Source organism: Carlito syrichta, unplaced genomic scaffold (assembly GCF_000164805.1).
Source record: "Carlito syrichta isolate Samal-C Ts95f unplaced genomic scaffold, Tarsius_syrichta-2.0.1 Scaffold308583, whole genome shotgun sequence".
In the NCBI taxonomy this organism is placed as follows: Eukaryota; Metazoa; Chordata; class Mammalia; order Primates; family Tarsiidae; genus Carlito; species Carlito syrichta.
The window spans coordinates 477,008-502,376 of record NW_007252679.1 but is presented as its reverse complement, the minus strand read 5'-3'; the positions used below and the strand labels follow the sequence as shown (position 1 = coordinate 502,376).

The 25,369-nt window shown below is 40.3% G+C and overlaps 1 protein-coding gene across 1 annotated transcript in view; it reads right to left on the bottom strand.

Moving 5' to 3' along the window:
- Positions 1-903: 903 nt before the first annotated feature.
- The window catches only part of CFI (complement factor I), a 45,204-nt gene continuing 20,738 nt past the window's right edge, over positions 904-25,369 (bottom strand). Inside the window, exons 4-15 of the mRNA XM_021716253.1 lie at positions 23,636-23,817; positions 22,405-22,518; positions 22,148-22,258; positions 16,990-17,013; positions 16,808-16,828; positions 15,736-15,744; positions 14,075-14,101; positions 11,164-11,282; positions 10,881-10,984; positions 7,085-7,362; positions 3,001-3,105; positions 904-1,316 (exon numbers count right to left, since the gene is read on the bottom strand). Of these exons, the coding sequence (XP_021571928.1) occupies positions 1,099-1,316; positions 3,001-3,105; positions 7,085-7,362; positions 10,881-10,984; positions 11,164-11,282; positions 14,075-14,101; positions 15,736-15,744; positions 16,808-16,828; positions 16,990-17,013; positions 22,148-22,258; positions 22,405-22,518; positions 23,636-23,817 (1,312 nt within the window). The 3' untranslated portion in view covers positions 904-1,098. The remainder of the gene's footprint in view (positions 1,317-3,000; positions 3,106-7,084; positions 7,363-10,880; positions 10,985-11,163; positions 11,283-14,074; positions 14,102-15,735; positions 15,745-16,807; positions 16,829-16,989; positions 17,014-22,147; positions 22,259-22,404; positions 22,519-23,635; positions 23,818-25,369) is intronic.

Here is a 25,369-nt window from a genome sequence, read left to right as displayed (position 1 = left end):
GATCTTTTTTATTTTTTTCTCTTGCCAACTTCTTAACTGAAGGCCCTGAGAAGATGGTTTTTATTAATCCCATATAATGTGGGTTGCTTTCCAATCTGTCTTTAGCATAACATCACATAACTTATACAGAAGGAACTAAAAATACTTCATGCTGCAAAGCCTTCTCCAGGAGAAATTTGCATCTGTATAGAATTCCCTTTCCTTCACTCATAAGCAGACCTTGAACAATTATCATAATACTATAAGAAAGGGATTGGAAGTTGAGGGAAACTGCCAGGGCAGGGAGAGGCACACCTCAGCAACAAGGGTACCTGCATAATCAACGTTTGTATACCTAACCCTGAATTGTACCCCACATCTTAAAAAAAAAAGATGGGGAATGAGACACAAATATAATAACAATGATTAAAAAAGAAAAGAATTCCCTTTCCTGTAGGTCCACAGAGGAGCTAGATGTTTGTTATCTATTCTCTGTCAGGTTTGCCACCTATGAGGCTTTATCTACATATTAAGAAACTTGACTTCCTTCAGTGCGCCTTATCTAAATGTCCCCAATCTCATGCAGTATTTCCTTTACTGGTTTCAAAATTCCTTGAAACAAAGCCTAACTCTTGCTATGAATTGCCAATCAGGAAATCTCTGAATCCACCCAGGGCCTGCAAGCCACTCCTTGGAGGTGGTTCACCTTTCCAGGTTGAACTAATGTAACTCTCATATGTATTGACTTATGGTTTTGTGTAACATCTGTCTTCCGAAGATGTATATGACCAAGCTGCAATTCAAGCACCTCACGCACACATTCTCAGGACCTCTTGCAATGGTATCACGTGCTTAGGTAACTACATTTGGCTCAGAATAAACCCTCTTAAGTATTTTACAGAGTATGGCATTTTTTCATTAACATATGCTTAACCAAAATATTTATTTGAGCATTATACAGCAAAATTCTAATATGGTGTAAACTTTGTAGAGACCTTAAAAAATACTTGATGAGACTGCTTTATTTTTTCCTTCTAGAGAAATATTAATTATACAGCTTTATTTCAAATTAAATGGCACTCTTGAGAGAAAAAAGGAAAGAAGAGGGAGACCACAATTTTACACATTGTACTGAGAAATAAGAGACCTTCCTACATGGAAGCTGATCCAGTCAAAATAATTGGCCACTTTGGTATAGACGCCCGGGAACTCTGGTTTTCCACAGTTTTCACCCCAACTGACAACACCCCAAACATAAGTCACATTGTTGGCATTCGTACAGACTAAGGGGCCTCCAGAGTCTCCTTTACAGGCATCAATGGAACCATCAAATGTACCTGAGAAAGCAATGGGAAAGAGAAGCTCACACATTTCTTTCCATTTATCAAAGCCGTAGCGTCTCCTCCACTTCCTGCCTCCTCTACCAATGTATGTAATGACTGACTTTCCTACACTTCCCTGACAGGAAATAACATGGTCTCTCCCTCCTTATAGGTCCATGCTGGGCTTTCAGAATTGGAGAGGTACAGGTTGGGAAGTCCTTTGTAAGTCTTCTTCTACTCATTCCCCCAATTCAGCATGCTTTTCCTGTGTTCACTACTTTCATGCAACTATGTCCCAAAATGAGATTATAATCCGAAAGTTGCATCAAATGCTGAGTGGGAAAATAATAGGAATACCTAGTGCTTTTTGAGTGCTTTATATGCATTATTTATTATTTTAATCCTTACCACAATCCTATCGGGCAAATATTATTGTTGCCCCTATTTTAAAATCAGGACAAATGTGACAGAGAGAGTTTAACTAACTTGTCCAAGGTCACATAGCTAACAAATGGCAGATCCTGGACTTGACCACTGGCAGTCATACCTCAGAGCTTGTTCTCCTAACTGTGATCCTGCCTCCTGGCAGATATTGTGCTATTCACCTCTTTGTCCACTGTAATCCTAAATTCTATTTTAAGATGGAAGAACACTTTCTTCTCATTCATGAGTTTCTGAGGTTTTTAAATCACTGTATCCAAGAAGTTATAGAATGCCTACACCTGTCTTTTTAGTAATACGTCATTTATAAATGGTTTCAGGTTGGGTACAGTGGCTCACGTCTGTAATCCCAACATTTTAGGAGGCTAAGGCAAGAGGATTACTTGAGCCCAGGTGTTTGAGACCAGTCTAGGAACACAGCAAGACCTTGTCTGTACAAAAAATTAAAAAAATTAGCTAGGCGTGGTGGCACACACCTGCAGTCCCAGCTACTCAGGAGACTGAGGTAGGAGGATCACCTGAGCCCAGGAAGTTGAGGCTGCAGTGAGCTGTGATCGTGCCACTGCACTCCAGCCTGAGTGACAGAGTGAGATCCTGAATTAAAAAAAAATTTCAATAAAGTACCCTAAATGTGCTAAAGCACTACACAGAGTAGTACCCTGCCTGTGAATCACCTACAAAAGCAGGAGCAGCTGTGGTTGCATTCGATAGGAGAATTAACTTAACTTTGATATCAGAGGAGGCCATGATGTAAGAAGTGCCATGTGATTTCCAAGAAGAGAGAATTTGCTTCCAAATGGAGGCATCTGAGATAACTTGAATTTTTCTTTAGAAATAGTTTCGTTTTGACCCTGGGTATGCTACCTCTTGTCTGTAAGACGCTGGGCAAATTACATGACTGCTTTGCATCTCAGTTTCCTTTTCTACTTAGATCTTCCATTCTACAAACAAGCAAACTTGCTCAGGTCACATGACTAGCAGCTGTTCACAACTGGGATGTAAATCCAGATCTGGTTCCAGAGCCTGTGCTCTCGGTCACCTTGCTGTACTGCTATCTAATGGCATAAGGAAGATGTTTTCCTCTTACTATTAGAAATCAGGGGAACTGAGCTACAGGGAAGGAACTCAAAGAGTTTGGCAATACAACAGCCAGAAGGCCGAATGAAAGATTCAGGGCCCAGAGGGGGAACTGATACCATGGGGAGGAGGTATGTTTGGCAGGGGAATAAACATCTCAGATCAACCACCCAGCACCTACCTGCACATTCCATTTCTTTTTCATAGAAGCGATTAGGGTAAAACTTAGAGCAGTTGCCTATTAGGTCAACTTCGCCCCACTTAAGTGAAAAGACTTTTTGGTTACCTAAACAAAGTGAGAAAACAAACAAACGTTGACAAATCACATATGGGAAATCTAAATAAGTACTCTCATAACTTAAACCATAAGGACTATGAAAGAGTATATCTTGTTTAACCCATAAATAGACTTTTGAGGACAATTCCTCAACATATCTGATCACATTCTTCCCATGTCCCCATTCCTAGAATTGTCCTTCTAACACTGGGTGGCTAATCAAGGGGATTATTGACCATGTGGTCTGAAGTCACACCCATTTAATAAAGAGCTGGTACCTAGAGATGAATGACATAAAACTTGCCCCTTTGGGTGCTGAGTTCAGTAGGGCGGTTGGATAAAAAACAGTGATGGGGTCTTCTCACATAAATATGTCCTGTTTTCCTACAGTTCCTTATTCCTTTGAAAGCTCTTGTTGGAGTGAAAACAGCCTTTCAATAGAAGAAGTTTGAATAAAGAAAATACATATGAAATTATCAACGTGTATAAGTTTTTGTGTGTCTGAGAGGAAATCCATCTCCTTAGTGATGTGAAGTGATTAAAAGGGGATTTCGGATTTTCTCTTCATCTATGTAAAAGTTATGGGACTTGAACATCTTTGGTCTAAGAAAAGAGAAGGGCCAAGCACTGTTGACTGACAGAGTAGGGAAGATGAGGAAGTAGGGAAGATGAGGAAAACAAGAACACAGGGTGAAATTTCTCAGGGATAAGGAGTGAGTCTTCAGCCTATCTGCCCCGCTCCTTTTCCCAGATCAGAGGAATTTTTATGCTGTAGTTTCTCGTTTGGTGTCAGCATTCTCACAACCCAAGGCTCCAGCAGGGAAGGAGATAGGCCTGATTTACTCTTTACCAGCACCCAAAATCATGTAGTTTCTTAATATTTGTGTAATTAATTAATGCATGAACTCAGAGTAATTCAATGATATACCAAATATCTTATGCTAAATGACTCCCACTCCCCTCAAATTGCCTAGGATCAGAGACCTCTGGTTTATCCTGAGAGGACACCCCCACAGACCCTAGTACTGTAGTGAACTCTAGTGGTTAGTTGTTGAATTAATATTCTACTCTCGGGAAGTAGAGAGATACCACCAAAGTATATGGCAAATCAAGAAGTTTCTATTTCTCCCTTCAAGGCTTACTTCAAATTAGTCTCAAGATGGCTGCCTTAAACATGCTTCTAAAAATTAGTAATTTATATTTCCCCTAATTGAGGAAAAGTCTTTTAGAAATAACCTGAGGTTCCAGCTATAGTGAAGGCTGAGGTGGAAGGATTACCTGACCAGCAGGTCAAAACTGTGATGGTTGTGAGTGTGACTGCACTCCAGTCTTGGTGTCAGAGTGACTCTGACTCAAAAGAAAAAAAAAAAAGAGAGCCTGACCTGTAGACACTGCCTCAACAGTAGTCCATAGGCCTCTGGTTTCCAGCTGGATTTGGACAAAGCAGACCCCAGCAGGGGGAGGGAAGGAAGAAGTGAGGAGAGTGAGACTGGGGCTGACTATCACAGTCAACTTAAGGTTCTTGCTTCTCTCAAGGCAGCCCGCTTTACCTGAGACTCTCTCCTTCTGGTAACTTCCACCTTCAGATCTAGGGATTGGGGCGGCTCTGATAATGCTAGTTCTGGGCATCTGCATAACACTTGCGGTTTCCCAATCCCTCATCCACATCTTTATAAATAAACCTTCCCAATGACCCTATGGAGACTCAGATTTTACAGGGAGATAAAACAAGAATGGCAGAATGTTGATAACTGTGGAAACTGGGTGGTAAATGAGCAAGGCTGCATTTTACTTGAATCTCTACTTTTAGTGTATACTTGTAATGTACATAATAAAATAGTTAAAAACAAAAACAAACAGAACAAGCATAAGGACATAATACCTTCTGGGTGAACTGATTCCTAATAAAATTTAGTATGTAATAAGTCTTGGGTATTCAAACATACCACAAACCCAGAATAATTTATACACATATTTTACACTTTTCAGTGTAGCCACTATAAAGAATGTGTAGAAATACGAGTCTGCAAGACCAATGCAAAGAAGTAACAGGATTTCTGCTAACAAAGTGAGTTTAAGAGGTCAAAAGGAAGCTAAATGCTAAGATTACATCTTTAAGATGAGAAAAAAGTGTTGGCTAGTTTAATTTTAATCTAATCTCTAATTTGGCATGTAAAAATAATTTAAGTGCCCACATCTCTTATTTATATGAAGTGTTTGCTCTGAGACTTCTTAGAAGTTCAAAGAATAGGCTGGGCATGGGGGCTCACACCTGTAATCCCAGCACTTTGGGAGGATAAGGCAGGAGGATTGCTTGAGCCTAGGAGTTGGAGACCAGCCTGGCAACACAATGAGACCTCATCTCTAAAAAAAATCAAACAAGGTTGGGCGCAGTGGCTCATGCCTGTAATCCCAGCACTATAGGAGGCAGAGGCAAGAGGATTGCCTAAACCCACAGATTTGAGACCAGCCTGAGCAACATGGAGTGACCTCGTCTCTACAATAAATAAAAAAATTAGCCAGGTGTGGTAGGGCATACATGTTGTTCTAGTTACCTGGAAAGCTGAGGAGAAAGGATTGCCTGAGCCTAGCAGGTCAAGGATGCGGTAGCCATGAATGTGCCACTGTACTCCAGCCTAGGCGACAGGGTGAGACTTCGACTCCAAAAAAAAGTCAAATAATAAGTGGGGAATGGTGGCACGCACCTGTAGTTCTAGCTACTCCGGAGGCTGAGTTGGAAAGATCGCCAGAGCCCAAAGAAGTTGAGGCTGCAGTGAGCTGAGATCATGCCTGCATTCCAGCCTGGGCAACAGAGTGAGACCCCAACTCAAAAAGAAAAAAAAGAGTAGTTCAAAGAATGAATTCCTTACATTCTCTTTCTCTTTGTAGAGAGTGTGGGGCACGGGGACTGGGGAAAAAGAAAGGAGAGGAGAGAGAAGGAGGGTCGTGGGCATTAGTGATTCAGCACGTACTAAGGTGACTCCTTTGCAAGCCCTTTAATTTTTTTTTTTTTTTTTGAGTTGGAGTCTCACTGTCACCCAGGCTGGAGTGCAGTGGCACGCTCATGGCCACCACAGCCTCGAACTGCTGGGCTCCAGTGATCCTTCCTCCTCACCCTTCCAAGTAGCCAGAACAATGGGCGCGCACTACCATGCCTGGCTAATTTTTTATTTATTGTAGAGATGAGGTCTCACCAAGTTGTCCGGGCTGGTCTCAAACCCCGCGGGCTCAGGCAATCCGCTGGCCTTGGCCTCCCAAAGTGCTGAGATTACAGGTTGAGCCACTGAGCCCAGCCACCTTTTAATATTTTATCCACATCTCCCCAATAAATTCAAAAAGTTCATGATGTATGTCTAGCTCTATATTTCTTTCTTAGTGAATATTACCCTTCAATCTTTGTACTACACTCAGAGAGAATGTTTATGTCCTTTGATGGTCCAGATAAAGACTGGCGACATGATTTGCAGAGTCCAGTGAAAAATGGAAATGTGGAGTGGGGGCCCTTGCAAAAACTATTATGAACTCCATGATGGTGACAGGAGAGCATGGGGTCCTTCTGAGCATGGGGTGCTGAGTAGCTATGCAGGTTGCAAACCCATGAAGCAAGGCCTCACTGAATGCTTACTTTTCTGGATATGATGTTGTCTCTCTCAAAGTGTTAGGAGATTAGCTCTCATACTTCTTTTTTTCTTGATTCAGGGTCTTACTCTGTTGCCCGCGCTGGAGTTCAGTGGCATAATCGCGGCTCACTGAAGCCTCAGCCTCCTGGACTCAGGTGATCCTCCTGTCTCAGCCTCCCCGTGTAGCTGTGTGTGTGACCACGCCCAGCTAAATTTTGTATTTTTTGTACAGATGAAGTCTTGCTATATTGCCCAGGCTGGTCTCGAACTCCTAGGTTCTTGTGATCCTCCTGCCTCAGCCTCCCATACGTTTCTATCCCCATTTATTTTCAACCCTTGGATTCTGATTAACAAGTTAAAACATATACCTTTTTCTCGACCCCAGCCAGAAATGACACATCGATCATTAGGTTGGAATAAATACGGAGACCAGGGGACACAGGCTGGGACGGAATGAGGCAGCTCACAGTCTCTCTGGTGTGCAACTTTTTTCATTTCAAGCAAAGCTATGTCATTTTGGTATGAGCTTGCATTATAGTTTTCATGGATAATAACTTTATTCACCCATTCAACTGTTATCTCAGAGGTAGGTTTTAGCCAGTCTACTACTGCTGTCCATATTTGGTAACGGTGAGTCTTACTGGTTCTATAACAGGAAAAAAAGGGGGGGGGGGGGAGAATAAACCATATTGAGAAAAAATGTACATATGGAATTTTGACACTTTATATTATCCCTTTTAAAGGATATTTTTCATTTTCCCAGATTTTTTAAAAAATCCTTGCTGTCATGAAGCAGTGAGATTACATTTACTTAGTGCAGAATTAGGTCAATAGTAAGTGGTAAAGAGAGGGATAATCCACTTTACTGATCAATATTAGGAACAGAAAGAACTCACTAACAGCCAGAAATGCCCAGAAGTGTAATGAGTTTGCCGCCTCTGGAGTGAGTACACTGTCACTGCAAGTGTAAAAGCAGAGACCAGACAACATCTTGCCAGAAATGCAGTGGAGGAACTGGGGAGTTGGACCACACACTCTCATTACTCCACCAGCCCCAGCGGTTCTCAGGGCAAAGACCACTCAGTTATCCTGCCCTTAAGATTACTGTCATCCCACATTGGTACAATGTTTCTCTTTGAGGATCTTTTTCATCCAGGGAAACAAACAGAAAAAAGTTGCTTGGGGTGAGATCAGGTGAGTAGGGAGGATGGGGCACAGAGTCCTGCCGTTTGGGGTCAAAAGCTGCTGAACACTCAGCAAGGTATGGGCAGCTATGCTTGTAAATCACCATCATGAAATGGGCAAACATGTTGAAAGAATCTCCCCCCAAAATTAACTGAAGCTGAAAGCGGCCTCTCACAACACCAGCTGGTACACTGATGCAGATAGGTTCCTAGGACACTTACCTATTGGGAAAAGCCGGTATTAGAAGGGGCCCACCCTCTAAAAAAGATTATACCTGTTTTTTGGGGGGTCCCCCACATATTGCCTGTTCTTATGCCTCACTCAGTTTTCTTCTTTTTTTTCCCAGAGACAAGAGAGGTTTATTCTGGGAATGTAAAAGTTAACATTCTAAAAAATCAAGAAATATATTTATAATATAAACAGAAATAAGGGAATATATCTTATTATCATCTTGATAGATGCAAAAAATAATTTTTAGATACAACACTCATCCATGACTAGAGAAGATACATCAAAATAGTAATAGAAAGAAATTCTCTTAATCTTATAAACAATAGCTGCAAAAAATCAACATTGAACATCATGTTTAATAATGAATTATTTAAAAAGATCTTCCCGAGCTCTGGAATGAAAAAATATTATCACCACTTTTGATCAACATTAAACTTGGTGTCCTAGCCAGTGCAATAACACAGAAAAAAGAAATAAAGAGTATATGATAGAAAAGAAATAAAACTGTTATTATTTGCAGGCAACATGACTGTACACAAAGAAAATCCCAAAGAGGCTGGGTAGAGTAACATATGCCTATAATTTTCACTGTTTTCATACCAATTTCCAACTCATGGTTTCAAGTTAATTGGGTGCCTACCATCATCTTCTCAGGGAACAGTATAGTGTGACTTCAATGAAATATTATAGCTTAGTTTTCTATTTGTTTTGAAGTAAGGTGTTATATAATGACTTCATAGTCTAGCATCTCTAACCAGTGAAGTATTTTATAAAATGGATTTGTATTAAACAATAAAACTTATTTTAAACAGTTTAATGGAAATCTTTAAAAATGTATTAACTATATATCTTCTGCTTTCTCAAAAATCATAAACTTGCAATAGTAAAAACATGGAACCAGTCATAGTGCCCATCAAAACTGGACTGGATAAAAAAATATGGTATATATACACTATGGAATATCACATAGTCATAAAGAAGGACAAACATAAGGACTTCATAGCAATTTGGATGAATTTAGAGTCTATACTACTCAGTAATCTATCACAAAAACAAAGAATTGAGTACCACATGTTCTTGCTCAAAAGCGGACCCTGAATATTTACCATAATATTATAAGAAAGAGGCTGGTGTGTGGTGGCTTACACCTATAATCCCGGCACTTTGGGAGGCCAAGGTGAGAGGGTTGCCTGAGTCCACAGGTTCAAGACCAGCCTGGACAACTTGGCAAGACCTCATCTCTACATAAATAAATAAATAAATAAATTAGCCAGGTGTGGTGGCATGTGCCTGTAGTTCCAGCTACTTGGAAGCCTGAGGTGGAAGGATCGCCTGTGCCCATAGGTCAAGGCTGCGGGGGCCAGGAGTGTGTCACCGCACTCCAGCCTGAGCGCCAACTAAAAAGAAAAAAAAAGTACTATAAGAAAGTGATTGGCAGTAGCAGGACACTGCCAGGGGAGGGAGGTGGCACATAACATCAATAAGGATATCTGATCTCAAACCAGGCGAAGTGGGGACCAAAGGGAGGCCCAAACTTCACCTGTTGATGACCACTTGTATACCTAATCCTGAACTGTACCCCACATGTTAAAAAAAATACAAATGTTGCTTGACTTAAAAAAAAAAAAAAGCATAAACTGAGCAGAATGTATGCTTACATAAGGATGATTCAGCTCATCACCCTACAGTTAAGCAGTGGTATCCTAGGAGATAATAAGATGTTCAGAATGCTTTTATTTATAGTGGCCCAAGAATGCTGTCCTTCATATTAATTTTGGTTGGTTTTCAGGATCGGAGGTTCTGAATATTGCTTAAAGGTTAACTGTTTATTCTTTCAATTTATTCAACAAATAGTGTGAACCTACTACATATAGCAGGCACTGTGCTAGGCATTGGGATGCAGAAATAAGCAAAATCAAAGAGTTCCCGCTTTCATGGAGCTCAGGGTCTTGGGGAAGATTCAGCATTAAATGGATAATCACTCTGATGAAGATGTGTATTCTACTGGGAAAAGTGAGAGGAATGAACAGTCTGTGGGCTTTTAAGAACTTAAGAGAGCTTTAACTTAAGGATGTCAGGGAAGTTTCTCTGAGGGAGTAAAGACTGAGCTGAGGTTTGAATAATGGGAAGGAAGTTCCTTCTAGGCAGGGAAAACAATACAGAAGTTCCCTTTGCAGGAGGGAACAAACACATTTATAGCCGAAAACAATCCAGAGTAGCTGGAGCAGAGAGCAGGAGGCGGCGCTGTGGGTCAAGGTGACGCTGGCCAAGGTCAGATTACATGTGGCCTCATGGGCCATGGTAAACACCTTGCTTAGGTTTTTATCCTCAGAGGAATGCAAAGCCAAAAGCTGGGTATGGAAACATTACTCTTGCTGCGCAGTAGAGAAAAGGTAGGCGAGGCACAGTCGAGGACAAAATGTAAGTATTAATGGTACCTACCCACTTTCCTACCCTGCAAATGGGCCAAGCCAGGTAATTTGGTCACTATGGGACTATCTGTCCTTGGCCAGTGGGATCAGCAGTTTGGTGTGTGGAAGACATAGCCATTCTGGGTAACTGGCCTTTGGAGTTCCTGTCATGAATACTAGAAGAAATTTATATCGATAATCAATAGCAATTGATAGGGTGAAACTTGTCAGTCAATGCCTTTTCTCAGACACACTTTGATTTCTTGTCTGCCACAGTCTCTATTACTCATGTTCATGGTTTCAGGAAATCTAAAATGTGTGGAGACTTTTTTTTTACCTGACACAATGTGCAGCAGTCAAAACCCAACAGCCACCGATATAAACTCCCCCACAGTTGATTGCATCCTCTTCCTTAATTCCCACTTGCCATGGGAAGTCTCCCTGTAAAAGACATTTGTGTGGTCACTGCCATTCTAACAGATAGTGATGCAAACAGGTCACCCTAGGACATTTCCACTGCAAGAAACTCCCAGTTTCTTGTAATCACCATCACTCCCCATATGCCCCCCAGCTCAGGCTGCTCCTGGGAAGTTACATCGTGACTTTTCATGCAAATTTACCAGTTGGGCTGGCTTTCCTCCCACAACCCGTTTTCTTCTTCGTGCGTGTGCGTCTGTGTGCATGTTCTTCTTAACTCCACAGAATAGTGTAGGTAATAATGACTTTATCCGTTTTCTTTCTTCAGAAAATGAAGAGATTATATCAATATTAGTTTGAATCTATTACCTTGTGGACAGATACTTCTTGATTATGCCACAAAAACAGCAAAGTCTCAGCTAATACAAAACAGACTGAATTCATTCATAAATTATTTTGAACGCTGAACTGTACTGTTCACCTTTGTTTAAAAATTTTGGTTTTTAAAATTGGCTCGATTCTCTGAACTTCTGCCTAAAGGTAGACTGGTGGCAGAAGGGGGCAGGCCAGGGGGTTAAACATTTACCAGCCTCTAGGAGATGAGAGATGTCACATTACTACAATGACCGCTAAAGAAAAGACGATGTTCTGAAATCATCAGGATAAGCTGACAATGTGGGGACCTCTGTCTTCTCCCTCTCATTGTTTTTACTCTTTAGAGTACATGGAACTCTTTTCAATAATATTGTTGACATAATGATATTAATATTGAGTACTTCCTATGTGTCAGCTCCCATACTAAGCACTTTGCATACAGTTTCTCATTCAAGCATCATATTAACCCTGAGAGGTGATGTGCCAGGACCTCTGCCAAGCTGATCAGCAGGCTGGGGTGTGTCACTTGATGTGTGACATTGTTTACTTTCCCCATCTGTGAGCATGCAGATGTAGCACATTTGAAACTGAGAAAATATGGTAGAGGGAGGCATAAGACATGCAAGAAAACTCATGACAGTGGAAGAAAGTAAAAGATACTCCCTTTATTCTACTTTACCATGTCATGAAAATTTTTGTGAACTTGATTCTTAGCCCCAAATGAAAAACGAAAGTTAACACTGCTGTTAATCATTTTGGGCATATCACAAGGAGGTAGGCCCTCAAGAAAGATGTTGCCAGTGAACATGGATAGAAGATTTTGTTTTGTCTTACCCATCCTAAGAAGAATGTGATGGTAAGTCTTAAGTTTTTGATTAGACCTTTGAAAGAAGAGATACTTCACCCAGTGAGAACTCTAAAACCAACCAGTTTGGATAGTATCTGAAAATTAATGTTAACTTAAATAGAAAATAAATGGCCATTGATATCTGTAGTTTTGATGTCTAAATCTTTCACTCATGGCCTGATTTTCCAAAGTTGTTGATTAATTCTGGGGACTGACAATTAGTTGGAAGTCTTATATGAACTTCATTTAAAACTACCCCTGGCACCAGATGTGGCGGCTCACGCCTGTAATTCCAGCACTTTGGGAAGCAAAGATGGGAGGATTGCTTGAGCCCAGGAGTTTGAGACCAGCCTGGGCAACAAAGTGAAATCTTTTCTCCACAAAAAAAATAAAAAATTTAGCCAGGCATCACGGCACATGCCTGTAGTCCTAGCTACTCAGGAGGCTGAGGTGAAAGTATTGCCTGAGCCCAGGAGGTAGAGGCTGCAGTAAGCTGTGATTGTGCCATTGCACTCCAGCCTGGGTGACCGAGTGAGACCCTGACTCTAAAATAAAATAAAATATAAAACAAAATAATGCAAAAAATACATAATAAAATAAAATCTCCCTGAAGCAGGGAGCTAATTTTTCCCCAATTTGTATTTCAGGTTAAGCTACTTGTTTAAGGTTACATAGCTAATAAATGAGTAGGATTTATTGTAAATCTGTCTGACTTAAAATCTCTGACCAATTATCTTCTCAGGAACTTAATACTTTAAAATTTAATTTGGCTTTTAGCCCACAACTGGCCAGGATACAGATCTCAAAGGCCTGTTATCATGTTATCATGATTTAAAGCAATGCAAAAGAACAATTAATTCAATTAACTTCTATTATTTTTCTGTTTCAAAATGTATGTCATGAGTCATACTTGAAATCTGGTTGTTTTAACAAAGCTGACTAGACAAAGTTTATATAAAGTAGAAAAAGTTTGTGTAGGAACAGCCTATTGTTTTCACTTCAGAATTAGCCATATGAATTAACCCAGTTTTAAAAGCAGTTCTCAGCTGGGCACAGTGACACGCCTGTAATCCCAGCATCTTGGGAGGCTTAGGCAGGAGGATTACTTGAGCCCAGGAGTTGAAGACCAGTCTAGGCAATGTGGCAAGACCTCGTCTCTCTACAAAAAAATTAAAAATAAAAAATTAGCTGGGCATAATGGTCCACACTGGTAGTGCCAGCTACTCAGGAGGTTGAGAGAGAAGGATCACGTGGGCCAGGAGGCTGAGGCTATGGTGAGCTGTGATTGCACCACTGCACTCCAGCTGGGGTGACAGAGTGAGGTGCCAACTCAATAAATACATAACTAATAAATACATAACTAACAAACAAATAATAAAAGCAGTTTTAGGCGGGGCTCGGTGGCTCAGCCTGTAATCCCAGCACTTTGTGAGGCCGAGGTGAATGGATTGCCTGAGCCTGTGGGTTCGAGATCCGCCTGGGCAACTTGGCGAGACTTCATCTCTACAATAAAAATTAAAAAAAATTAGCTGGGCGTGGTAGCGCATGCCTGTAGTCCCAGCTACTTGAAAGGCTGAGGCGGAAGGATCGGAGCCCAGCAGGTCGAGGCTGCAGTGGCCGGGAGCGGCCACTGCACTCCAGTCTGGGTGACAGAGTGAGACTCTAACTCAAAAATAAATAAATAAATAAAAATAAAAGCAGTTTAAAAAAATTATTTATGTTTGATTTTCTTAAAATAGAGAAAGGAGGACAATGTGTATTTTTGAATTTAAATTGATATCAAAACTGTTGCTTGAGTCAATTATACATACATACACGCATATACACAAATGGCATTACAATTCCAGCTTAAACCAGTGAATTACTAGTGAAAAAGTATAATGTTAGCTTACCTGCATCCATATCCGCTGTCAAAATTTCTGGGCCTTCCATGATAAAACAAGAAGTTCCAATGTTTAAAGTTGTAATGACAGTGAAAATTAAATCATTAAAATCATTTAAACTTTGATTATAATTTTCTGCCTCAAAACTTGTCCTCCCTTTAAACAGGACTGTATAAAACACCCAGAGCATGTTAAATTATTCCCGTTCTCTAGGTAGGCAATTGTAAAGTAATTAAACTATGTAGAAGTTCTTGCTGGCACAAGCTAGAGGTGTCTGTTTGTACAAGTGAGTGGTGAGACTCAGGCTGGCACCATTTTCTGTGCTTAGAATGTGTAAAATGCACAGATCAAAGGAAAGTTTTTCTCTCACTCTCTCCTTTCACAAGGTCTTTACATAAGGTAGGGAGCAGTCATTGACACTGACCTGACATTAATAGGCTCCTCTCATTTTGTATAGAATAGTGCATCTTTCAAAAGGTCATGCAAACAAAGGTATTTCATTGGTTTCAATATTTGGTATAGTTAGCATTAGACATCTGGGAGGCAGAAATCAAAAGAAAAAAAAAGATTCTATGTTTCCTTAGATTTTCTTTTTCTTGACGTAGGTAGGATATTTCCACCTTCACTCTCCATCCCAAAACATTTCCATGGACAGGATCATAATTTCCATGGCCTGGGGAAAGGACTGAAGGTGAGTTCCCACCAACATGTTGCTCTTCCTTGGATGAGGATGTGGTTGGGGACGGAATAGCCCAGAAGGGCAATTCTATCATCTTGTCCCTGGATTTCCCAAGCTTTCTTTGGGACAGACATACATGGGTCTGTGATACCACTCACCTAAGTTGTTTTCTGGGACAGAGAGCAGCTCTGCTCAGAAGGATTTACAAAAGAACCCTCATGAATCAGAGGAGACACAAATATTTTCATAAAGTTCTCAGCCAAGGAAAGGGGAAAGTCCAATGCAGCTGATGTGTACTGGGTGTCAGAAGTGCAGACACAATTTCAAAAGTATGAACCATAAGAAAAACAATGGATGACTTTGATTATATGTTAACAGATAGGTGACAGAATGGAAGACACTATTTGTAATGTTTAAAACTGACAGTGGAGTAATATCTAGAACAAAAAAGGAATTGTTGTGAATTTATAAGAAAGAGGACTTCCATGAAGGAAATATGAAATTAAGCAAAGGATGCAAACTAATGAAAAGACAGAGGAAAGAAATGGCACAGGAAACTAAAAAAGGCTAGTATGCACATAGGAGGAACTCAAAATCATTGGGTCTTACAAAAATGTAAGATCATGAACAATGCCATCACTTGACGGTCTAGATGAGCAAGATTAGAAGGCTGGATAATGCTTGATGTTGGTGGGGTTGAAGAGAACCCTCGGGCATTATTGGTGGAAGTGAGGACTGGACATACCAGCTCTGCTAAAGAACACACGGAAACTAGCAGTCAAATAAAGGAGATGCCTACTCCAAGATGTTATAGGCTGAAAAGAGGCCATTTTGGTTGTATTAGAACAATCATTTAGAAAAGACTAAAAACTTGTGTTCTTTTGTAGCTGAGTTGAGCTAAATGTAAAAGCTGCTTAGATTCAAAAGTGTACATTTTTCCTATTCCCCCTGCCCCACTTCTCCTCTCCTAGCACGGCCTTGCCCGACTAACCAGTTTTATCTAGGAAACTGTAGCTGGTGCTGAAGAAGAAACAGCCAGGCAAGGCAGGCCACCTAATGATTAGTGGACCAAGGTCGGCAGGAATGTGTCTGAAAGCTTGGAGTGGGCATTGCCCACCTCCCCTCCATCTGTGAATACAAGGACATTGGACTATTATAGGCTAGGGCTCTGGGAATAAATAACAATGCACATCGGGCAAGACGACCTGCAATCAAAAAGAAGTACACTTTAACTCACTTTAAAATGATTGCTATGGCAGGAGGGCATGAGAGTGAGGTACAGGGTAGAGGGTAATGAATTAGTGAAACAAGGAGGGGCCTTGGCTGGACCAAGCTACAGTGAGCTGAGGAGTATCGTTAATTCATTCCTTTGCCCCTGAGGTCTGAAACTAGGGAAGGGGGAGAGGAGAAAGGAGGGAGGAAAGAAAAGGGAAATGGAACAAAGAAGGAGGGAAAAAGAAAAGCTTCAGAAGGTGAAATGACCAGTGGAGGGAAGATAATGAAATAATGGGGAGTAGGCATTTAAAGCAAGGGGTGATCTTTGGCTAGTAAGTCCCCCAGAAATCTAAGACATCATGAGGAAGACCATGACTTTAGCATTATGTAGGTTTGGTACTTGAGTCATTTAATATAAATATTTAAGCAGAGGGTAGCCCCAAAGGGCTGGGGACTTGGGGGCAGCTGGCTGGTTTAAGTAAATAAGAACATAATACCTATCATGAAAAGATGTTCTCTTTTTTCTAGTGACAATTTCCTTAGGAATTGCCTTGGTTTTGAGGGAAATCAAAGTGGAGAAAGGTATTTGCAAAGGTGAAACAGGCAGGGATGGGTTCACTTTGGGTGGGGTTTTGGTCAGCAGGCTGTGGACAAGGCTGTGTAAAAGTGAAAATTTCTCACATTGAAAAAAGGCTTCTGTGCCTAAAGTAATGTTAAAGTCTGTTATTGCTAACACATGTTCATATCATGCTCATGTATGATAATAGTTACATTAAAATATAAGAAAACAATGGAAACTTGGTTTTGTTGCAATTTTTCTATATCCCAAATTTTAATAAAATTTTTACCTTGTGCCCCAGGTGCAAAGCCTGAAGAAAAACAAAAACATTATCATAGCAAAAGATAATTTTTAACTGAGAGAAAAATACACAGCATATCAATATACTCTACATATATCCTGAAAACCACAGCACTTTATTTTTGTTTTCAATTCTGTAATGTAAGTTTTCTATAATAAAAATAGATTTACCTTGAATTGCAGGATGTCTAGCTCCTAAAAACAAAAGAAAAAACTCGCTATAGCAAAGAGATCATTTTCATTTGAATAAAATATACACAATTTAGCTTTAATAGTTACAAAAAGATAAAAGGAAACCACAGTATATCATCTTATTTTGATTTTTAATACTGCATAACACATATTTCTTCTTGCATTTAACCATGGCAAGGAAATTGTCTTAACTTGAAGTTTAAAAGAGATTAGTATTTTAGATACATTTGGACGCATACTCAATAGCGAATTTACTATATGATCACATAAATTTTATAACTATTTTAAACTTATGTTAATAAAAGGAGGGCTTATAAAAGACAAGTGCAATCAAGATACACTCCAAACTGTCCTCAATTTAGTGATTCTGACCTGGCCATTTAAAGTAGAAGTCGATGGATATATTAATAGTTTTGTTTTACATCTCTGCTCTCATGTGCTCTTTCTTAGATGGAGAAAAATTAGAACCATTACAGAAATAAAAAAAGGCAGGGGTCATCCTAAAAAAAAAAAAAAAAGGGTAAACTGAAGTAACAATGACAGTTGATTAAATTTATTTATTTATTCATTTTGAGTTGGAGTCTCTTTGTTGCCTGGGCTGGAGTACAGTGGTACGATTACAGTTACTGCAGCCTCAACTTGCTGGGCTTAGGCAATTCTTCTGCTTCAGTCTCCCAAGTAGCTGAAACTACAAGTGTGTGCCACCACGCCTGGTTAACTTTTTTTTTCTTAAGAGATGAGGTCTCATCATGTTGTTCAGGCTGGTCTCGAACTCTTGGGCTCAGGCAATCCTCTCACCTTGGCCTCCCAAAGTGCCTGGACTAAACGTATTTTTTATATAGATTTAAGAAATTGATATGAAAATAAGATTTAGCCAGGCACAGTAGCTCATGTCTGTAATCCCTGCACTTTGGAGGCTGAGGTGGGGGGATTGCTTGAGGTCAGGAGTTCGAAACCAGCCTGAGTTACATAACAAGACCCACATCTCTACAAAAAATATTAAAAAATTTTAGCCAGTGGTGATGTGCTCCTATAGTCCCATCCACTTGAGAGGATGAGGTGGGAGGATCGCTTAAGAGGGAAGTCGAGGGAAGTGAGTTGTGATTGTGCCACACTGTACTCTAGCCTGGGTGACAAAACAAGACACTGTCTTAAAAAAAAAAAAAAAAAAAGATTTATGCTATAGTTATTATCTCACAGTAGGATCTCTTTTTCTGATACACTAACAAATTGTGTTTCTTGACCTTAAACATTAGAGTTTTAAATTGAGGAAGGAAGATGGCAAAGAAAAGGAGGAAAGAGGAGAAAAAAAAAAACCCCAAATTATTATTTTACAGAAGAACTCAAACTGTAGAGCACACTGGCAAAAGTCATGGTTTACTGTCCTCCCTCCCACAAATTGCCTTTCTTCCTCTCTTTCCTAAGGATTGAACGAAATTTAAAGACAATAAAATCAATTTCTGTATATCTTTCAGAAGAAATGATATGATTTGAAATCCTAAAAAAGTTTATTCTTTAATATAATAACTAATATCAATGGAAAATTAAACAAAATTTCAGTAAAGTCTAATACTGGATATCAAGCAATGCCAAAATATAATTAATTTCAGTTCATTTATCCACACATGTCTTCAACATTTATTTAGTGTTTGTGTATAAGGCACCTTTCCTAGGGCATTTGGATTATAACAATAATTACATATTATATTTTCAAGGTGTTTACTGTGGCTCATGCCTGTTATCCCCACACTTTGGGAGGCCAAGGTGGGAGGATCACTTGAGCCCAGGAGTTCCAGACCAGCCCGAGCAACACAGCAAAACCTCTACAAAAAGTAAAAAAAAAAAAATAGTTGGGCATAGTGTCACATGCCTGTAGTATCAGCTACTTGGGAGGCAGAGGCTGAGGTGGAAGGATTGCCTGAGCCCAGGAGGTTGAGGCTTCAGCCAGTTGTAAACATGCCACTGCACTCCAGCCTGGGCAACAGAGTGAGACCTTGACTCAAAACAAAACAAAACAAAGGTGCTTACTGTTGAGAAGGAAAAGTGGGACAAGTACACTTTCTTTCCACCGTAAGCAGTGGAAAGTACTTCAGTGATGGACTGCTGCCAACCCAGACCGGTTCCCAGAGCCTGTTGTACCCATCACTTCCCAGCTCTTGCTCTGTGACATCTTGTCAATAGGTTGAAATCATCCACGGGGGAGTATTTATACTCCCAGAAATAAAATCATATGTATAGTTCAGAAAGCTACAAATCAGAGCTTCCCTCTCCCCCAGCAAAGTCAATTGTTAACCATTCACCAGCATACCGCTGGATAAGCCCTGTGAGTGAGGTGGATGTATGAGGTGGATGTACTCCTCCAACAGCCTTCCCCGTTCATTCTCAAGCCTGAGCCCGTGCGGCCATCTTTGCTCATTTGCTTTCCCATCCTGTTCAATCCACGGGCAAATCTTGTTGACTCTGCCTTCAAAATATATGCAGCATCTGATTTCTCATTGTTTCCATTCCTGCCAACTTGCCCCAGTCCCTCTTATCCCTTCACTGGATCACTGCCGGGGTTTCCTAACTGGTGTCCCTGCATCTCCCTTGCCCTTATGTAGCCTATTTCCCACCTAGCAGCCAGTGCAACGTGGACTTAAAGTGTAAATCAGATCACAACACTGCTCTGCTTGAAGACATACAGTCACTCCTCATTTCACTTGCTAACAGGACTTATTGGATCTGCTCTGACACCTCTAGCCTCCACCTCTCCAGTCTCTCCTACTGTTTGTCCCCTAATGCCTCCCCACCATCACCTGGACCACCTGTCACACTAACCACATTGGTGCTTATTCCTCAAACACACTTGGAATGTTCCTGTCTTAGGAACACTCATTGGCTGTTCCCTCTGCCTAGAGCTTTGTTCTGCAGACATCTGCATGACTGGCTCTGCCACTTCCTTCAGGTTCATTACCTAATAGTAACTTCAGTAAGTAAGGCCATCCCAGGTTCCCTTACCTAAATTTCAAAACTTACCCCTGACATTTCACATCCTCCTTCCTAGCTTTATTTTTCTTCTGAGTGCTTATTTTACTTAATATTCTTCTCATTTATTGTCTTTCTTCTGCCACTAGAATGTAAGATCTACGAAGGGGCAGGGATTTGGAAGTGTTATTCGTGAGTACCTAGAACAGGGCCTGCTCTGTTGGAACTTAATGAATATTCATTGAGTAAATGAATGATTATAATAACTTAAAGAGATTTTTTTTTCCTTTGGAGAGCATTGATGGGAGCAAAAAGTTGGTCCATGTGGCACAGAGTAGGTACCTAAAAATGTTTTCCACCATTGCATGTTATCCAGAACACCAACTCACTTTGAAACTTGGTGTGTAAAGAGAAAGAACTAGGCATTATCCTGCCTTTCTACTGTGAATCACAAGAAACAGAAGAGTTGGAATCATGGAAACAGAAGAGTTAATGAAGGAAAGATTTTTCTATCTAGATTTCTAGTTAATAAATGCAGAAGGAATGAGAAAATTAGAAATCACCATTTTACAGCTCCTGTTGACAAAATGGATGTAGACAACAACTAAAAAGCTGCTAAAACTATTCAGTGAAAGGTTATGGGAGGGCTTTTAAATGGATAGATATATCAAGCTGATCCAGTGGTCAGTTAGGTATCACTAGAAGTGGGACAACCAGACAAGAAGACATCATATGGAATAAGAAATACATGGCACGCTTGCCTGTAGTTACAGCTACTTGGAAGGCTGAGGCAGAAGGATCGCCTGAGTCTAGCAGGTGGAGGCTGCAGTGGCTGCGAGCGTGCCACTGCCCTCCAGCCTAGATGACAGAGTGAGACTCCAACTCAAAAATGAAAAAAGAAAAGAAATCCATGGCAAGATTCATCAAGAATTCTTTCCTAAAATATTAAAACTTACTTTAAAAAAAGGTCTAGTTGTCATTGACTTGAAGCTCAAAATCTTGCGTCTAATCAATTCTATAGAAATCCAGAATAAGGAATATCTTATAGGCAAAAGTGACCTAGTTTCTCTAACAAAATCAATGGTACAGGAAAAAATAGAGAAGGGAGGTAGGGGAGGTAACTCTAAAGAATGAAGGAAAGTGGTATGCAGTGGCTCACGCCTGTAATCCCAGCACTTTGGGAGATGGAGGTGAGAAGACTGCCCAAGTCCTGGACTTCGAGACCAGCCTGGGCAACCTGGGCAACTTGGTGAGATCTCGTCTCTATAATCAATTAAAAAAAAAGAATGAAGGAGACTTTAAACATTTAAAAACCAAACACAACATTTAGATTCTTTTACATCCTGATTTGAACATATTAACTGAAAAGGACATTTTTGAGATAGCTGGGAAAATTTAAACATGGCTGTTATCACATTATGTTAGTGAATTATTTTTATTTTAGGTAGACTAATGAGAGAATGGTTTTATATACATAGTGCTTTTATTATTAGAAATGCATGTAGGTGATGTGAGATGATATCTGAAATTTGCTTTAAAATACTCCAACAAACACAAACTAGAAGACAGATATATAAGAAGCGTCAAGTTTGATAACTATTACAGCTGGAAGATGGGTACATAGGAGTCAATTCTCATTGTCTGTGTGTTTGTGTGTGTGTGTGTGTGTGTGTGTGTGTGTGTGTGTGTGTGTGAACTTCTTTTTAATAAAAAGTTCTGAGATAAGTAGATGTTTAGATGATAAAAATATGAGGAGGTCTGTAATCCCAGCACTTTGGGAGGCTAAGACGAGAGGAATGCCTGAGGCCAGGGGTTCGAGACCAGTCTGGGCAACTTGGTGAGACCTCATCTCTACAGTGAAAATCAAAAAATTAGCCGGCCATGGTAATATGCTCCTGTAGTTCTGGCTACTTGGGAGGTTGAGATGGAAGGATTGTAGGAGCTCAGCAGGTTGATGCTGGGGTGTCTGTGAACGTGCCGAGAACGTGACTCTGACTCAAAGAAAAAAAAAAAAAAATGAGGAGATGAACATTCCAGAATTCTTCAAACGCCCATGCAGTAGTATTATTGCTATACTCACCTAGGATCTGTTAAGAGTACACTGTACCAAAAGCACAGTTTCAGAATTCCTGGGTTCAGTAATGAAGAAAGTCACCCCGAGACTTTGAATTACCTTTACAGTCAACTTCATCTTCTCCTGTGATACAGTCCACCTCGCCATTGCATTTGTACTGGCTTGGAATGCAAACACCCGATTTACAATGGAAACTTTTACCTCGGCACTCTGTGCAAACAGAAGAAGAGGAGAGATATTTTCCATCTCTTCAAATTGAAAGAGGCACAGCCTGAAATTCAAGGGTAACGATTTTTTTAACCTCTTAAGTCAGAAAAATGAATTCGGGGGGCTCTAAAGACTAGATGTATGCCTACCTTTACAACATAGCTCATCACTTTGGTCTCCACAGTCATCGAAACCATTACAGGCCTTTGTTTTAGAAATGTATTTTCCATTCACACACTGAAAGGATTCATTTGTTGACAAATCTGTAAAGCAGGAGTGATCTTCGTGAATTTTATTTATGAAGCTGTGGCACGAAATCCTTATCACATTTTTAGGATAATGGAGTCATTAAGATAAAAATCAGACTCCAAAAACTGATATAAAATATATTGGTAGTATCAACATAGTATTTATGATGAATAAGGGAAATAAGCCAGGTGTGGTGGCTCACACCTGTAAATCCCAGCACTTTGGGGGTTGAGGCAGGAGGACTACTTGCTCAGGAGTTTGAAACCAGCCTGGGCAACATAGCAAGACCTCGTGTCTTAAAAAAAAAATTAGCCTGATGTGGTGGCATGCACCTGTAGTCCCAGCTACTTGGGAGGCTAAGGTGGAAGGATCTCCTGAGCTCAGGAGTTTGAGGCTGCAGTGAGCTGTGATCACATCACCACAGTCTAGACTGGGTGGCAGAGAGAGATCCCCACTCAAAAAAAAAAAAAAAGGAATCTGGCTCATGGAGGTCTTTCATTTTCTCTGAAAATTAGTACTTACTGTGAAAATGTGTACTCTCTGAGATGGGGGAGTATATATAAATATATATATATATATATGATTATATATATAAATCCTCCTGCCTCAACCCCCAAAGTGCTATAATATATATATATATAAATCATATATATATATATAAATCACAGAGAAGGCATGGGCATGACCTTGGTCTTTAAAATCATACATATGGTTAAAATATTCCAATGTCTAGATGGAGGGGCAAAGTGGCATTGACTGCCTGGAAATGGAGGCACTGATGTGGTCACTTAAAGGCTGTATATATGCTGGAACTCTCAAAGGAGATGCTGAGGTTTCTTCTCATGCTTGATTGACTTGTGTTTGCTATAGTAACTGAAATCCAGACATTCAAATGAAGCAAAGGGGAGTCAGGCCACTTTACTTCCCAGGTAAGAGCCTGTATTTGAATGGTAAAAAGGCACATAGGAGAAAAGCATCAGTTTAGACTCTAAAGCCCAACACATGGTAGAGTCTACATCATTGCATCTGTAACGGGCTGTGGGGTATCAATCATTTGTTGTTTACTATAGGCTTGGTGTGAAATAAACAACCTTGAAGGAAGGGAAAATAACAGGCAAGTATTCCACCAACCTGCATTCTGTGTGTAACACACCACACTAGCTAAACTCTGGTGATGTCTACTATGTCTTCTCTTAAAAAAAGTACATTCAGCCAAACTGGTCTCAAATCCTCGACAACGCACATGCAGACATTCAGTGGAATTTGTATAGGGAGCTTCAAGAGCAGCAAACTTTCTTTCAGTATCAGCACCTCTGTAAATGGAGTAAATAAAACATCATGGTAGACTAATTAGTGCTTTGCATTTATAACCTTACTGTGAAATAAAGGACTAGTGTAATTTCCTCTTATTCTCTGTATTGGGCAAGATACTCAAATTATCTGAGACTCAGAAAATAGGAAAGAGAATAAAACTACCTTTTAAAGATTAATAAAATAATTTATACTAACTGGCCAAGGTTTAAAACACGGCAAACACTTAGCAAATATCAGTTTTTCTCTCCTGTTTCGTCGTCGTCGTCTTTTTTTTTTTCAGTTGTAGTCTCACTCTGTTGCCCAGGCTGGAGTATACAGTGGCACAATCACGACTCACCACAGCCTCAACTTCCTGGGTCAGACAATCCTTCTGCCTCAGCCTCCTGAGTAGCTGGGACTACAGGTGCATGCCCAGGCAATTTGTTGATTTTTTTGTATGCCGAGATCTTGCTATGTAGCCCAGGATGGTTTTGAACTTCTGGGCTCAAGCAATCCTCTTGCCTCAGCCTCCCAAAGTGCTGGGATTACAGGTGCAAGCCACTGTGCCTAGCCTCCCCTGTTTCTTGATAAGGAGGAATGATTCTTTCTTATTCCTGGTGTTTCCTTCCAATCTGATTTGTGTCATTCTGGCCTCTCTCTGGTCCTTAGTTCCTTTTCTCTCCAGGAAAGGGAGTAGATTACTTTGATCAGAGAATTTTGGAAATATAAATCAGACATGATCAGTTCAGATTTTCCATCTTTTCCTTTCAGGAGTCTCTCTGTCTGCCCTATGATATAAGGTTTATCTGGTTGGTGCCATTGTTGCCTAGGATTTGAGAGATAAGTTAGTTTTATCCTAGTAGGTTCACTCTGCATTTACGCTAAGCTACATTCTCAATTAAGCCTGACAGTTAAGGTGATATTTTGGCATCTGTGTGTCATAGCTTGGACTTCTCAATCTGTTCAGAATTGGTATGAAGAGGCTGTCTCAGTGATGTATCATCCTAGAGATGATGATTTACAGTGAACTATTAACCCAGGACATTTTACTGTTCCTTGCTTCTCTTTAAAAGAAGATGGGGAAAATAGGTTAAAAATTAAAAGTTGATCAAAGATGCATCAGGTAAATGGAAACAAAAATGAGACAGTAATGGCAATATAAATATCAGACTAATTAGAATAAAAGGCATAAGCCTGGTGTGGCGACTCACAACTGTAATCACACTTTGGGAGGCTGAAGTGAAAGGATTGCTTGGGTTCAAGCAAACCTCTCACTTCATTAGACTGTCACTAATGAACGACTAGCTGGGGTTGGGGACCCTGCACAGGGTTGATCAAGAGAAAAAAGAAAAGAAAAGGCACAATAAACAGGTGTGACTCTCAGAATCGCCAAAGGATCATCAAAGGAGTTCGAGACCAGCCTGGGCAACATAGCAAAATATTACCTAAAATTAAAATTAAAAAATTAGCTGGGCATAATGGCACACACTTGTGGTCCCAGCTGTTTGGGAGGCTGAGGTGGAAGGATTGCTTTAGTCCTGGAGGCCGAGGTTGCGGTGAGCTGTGAGTGTG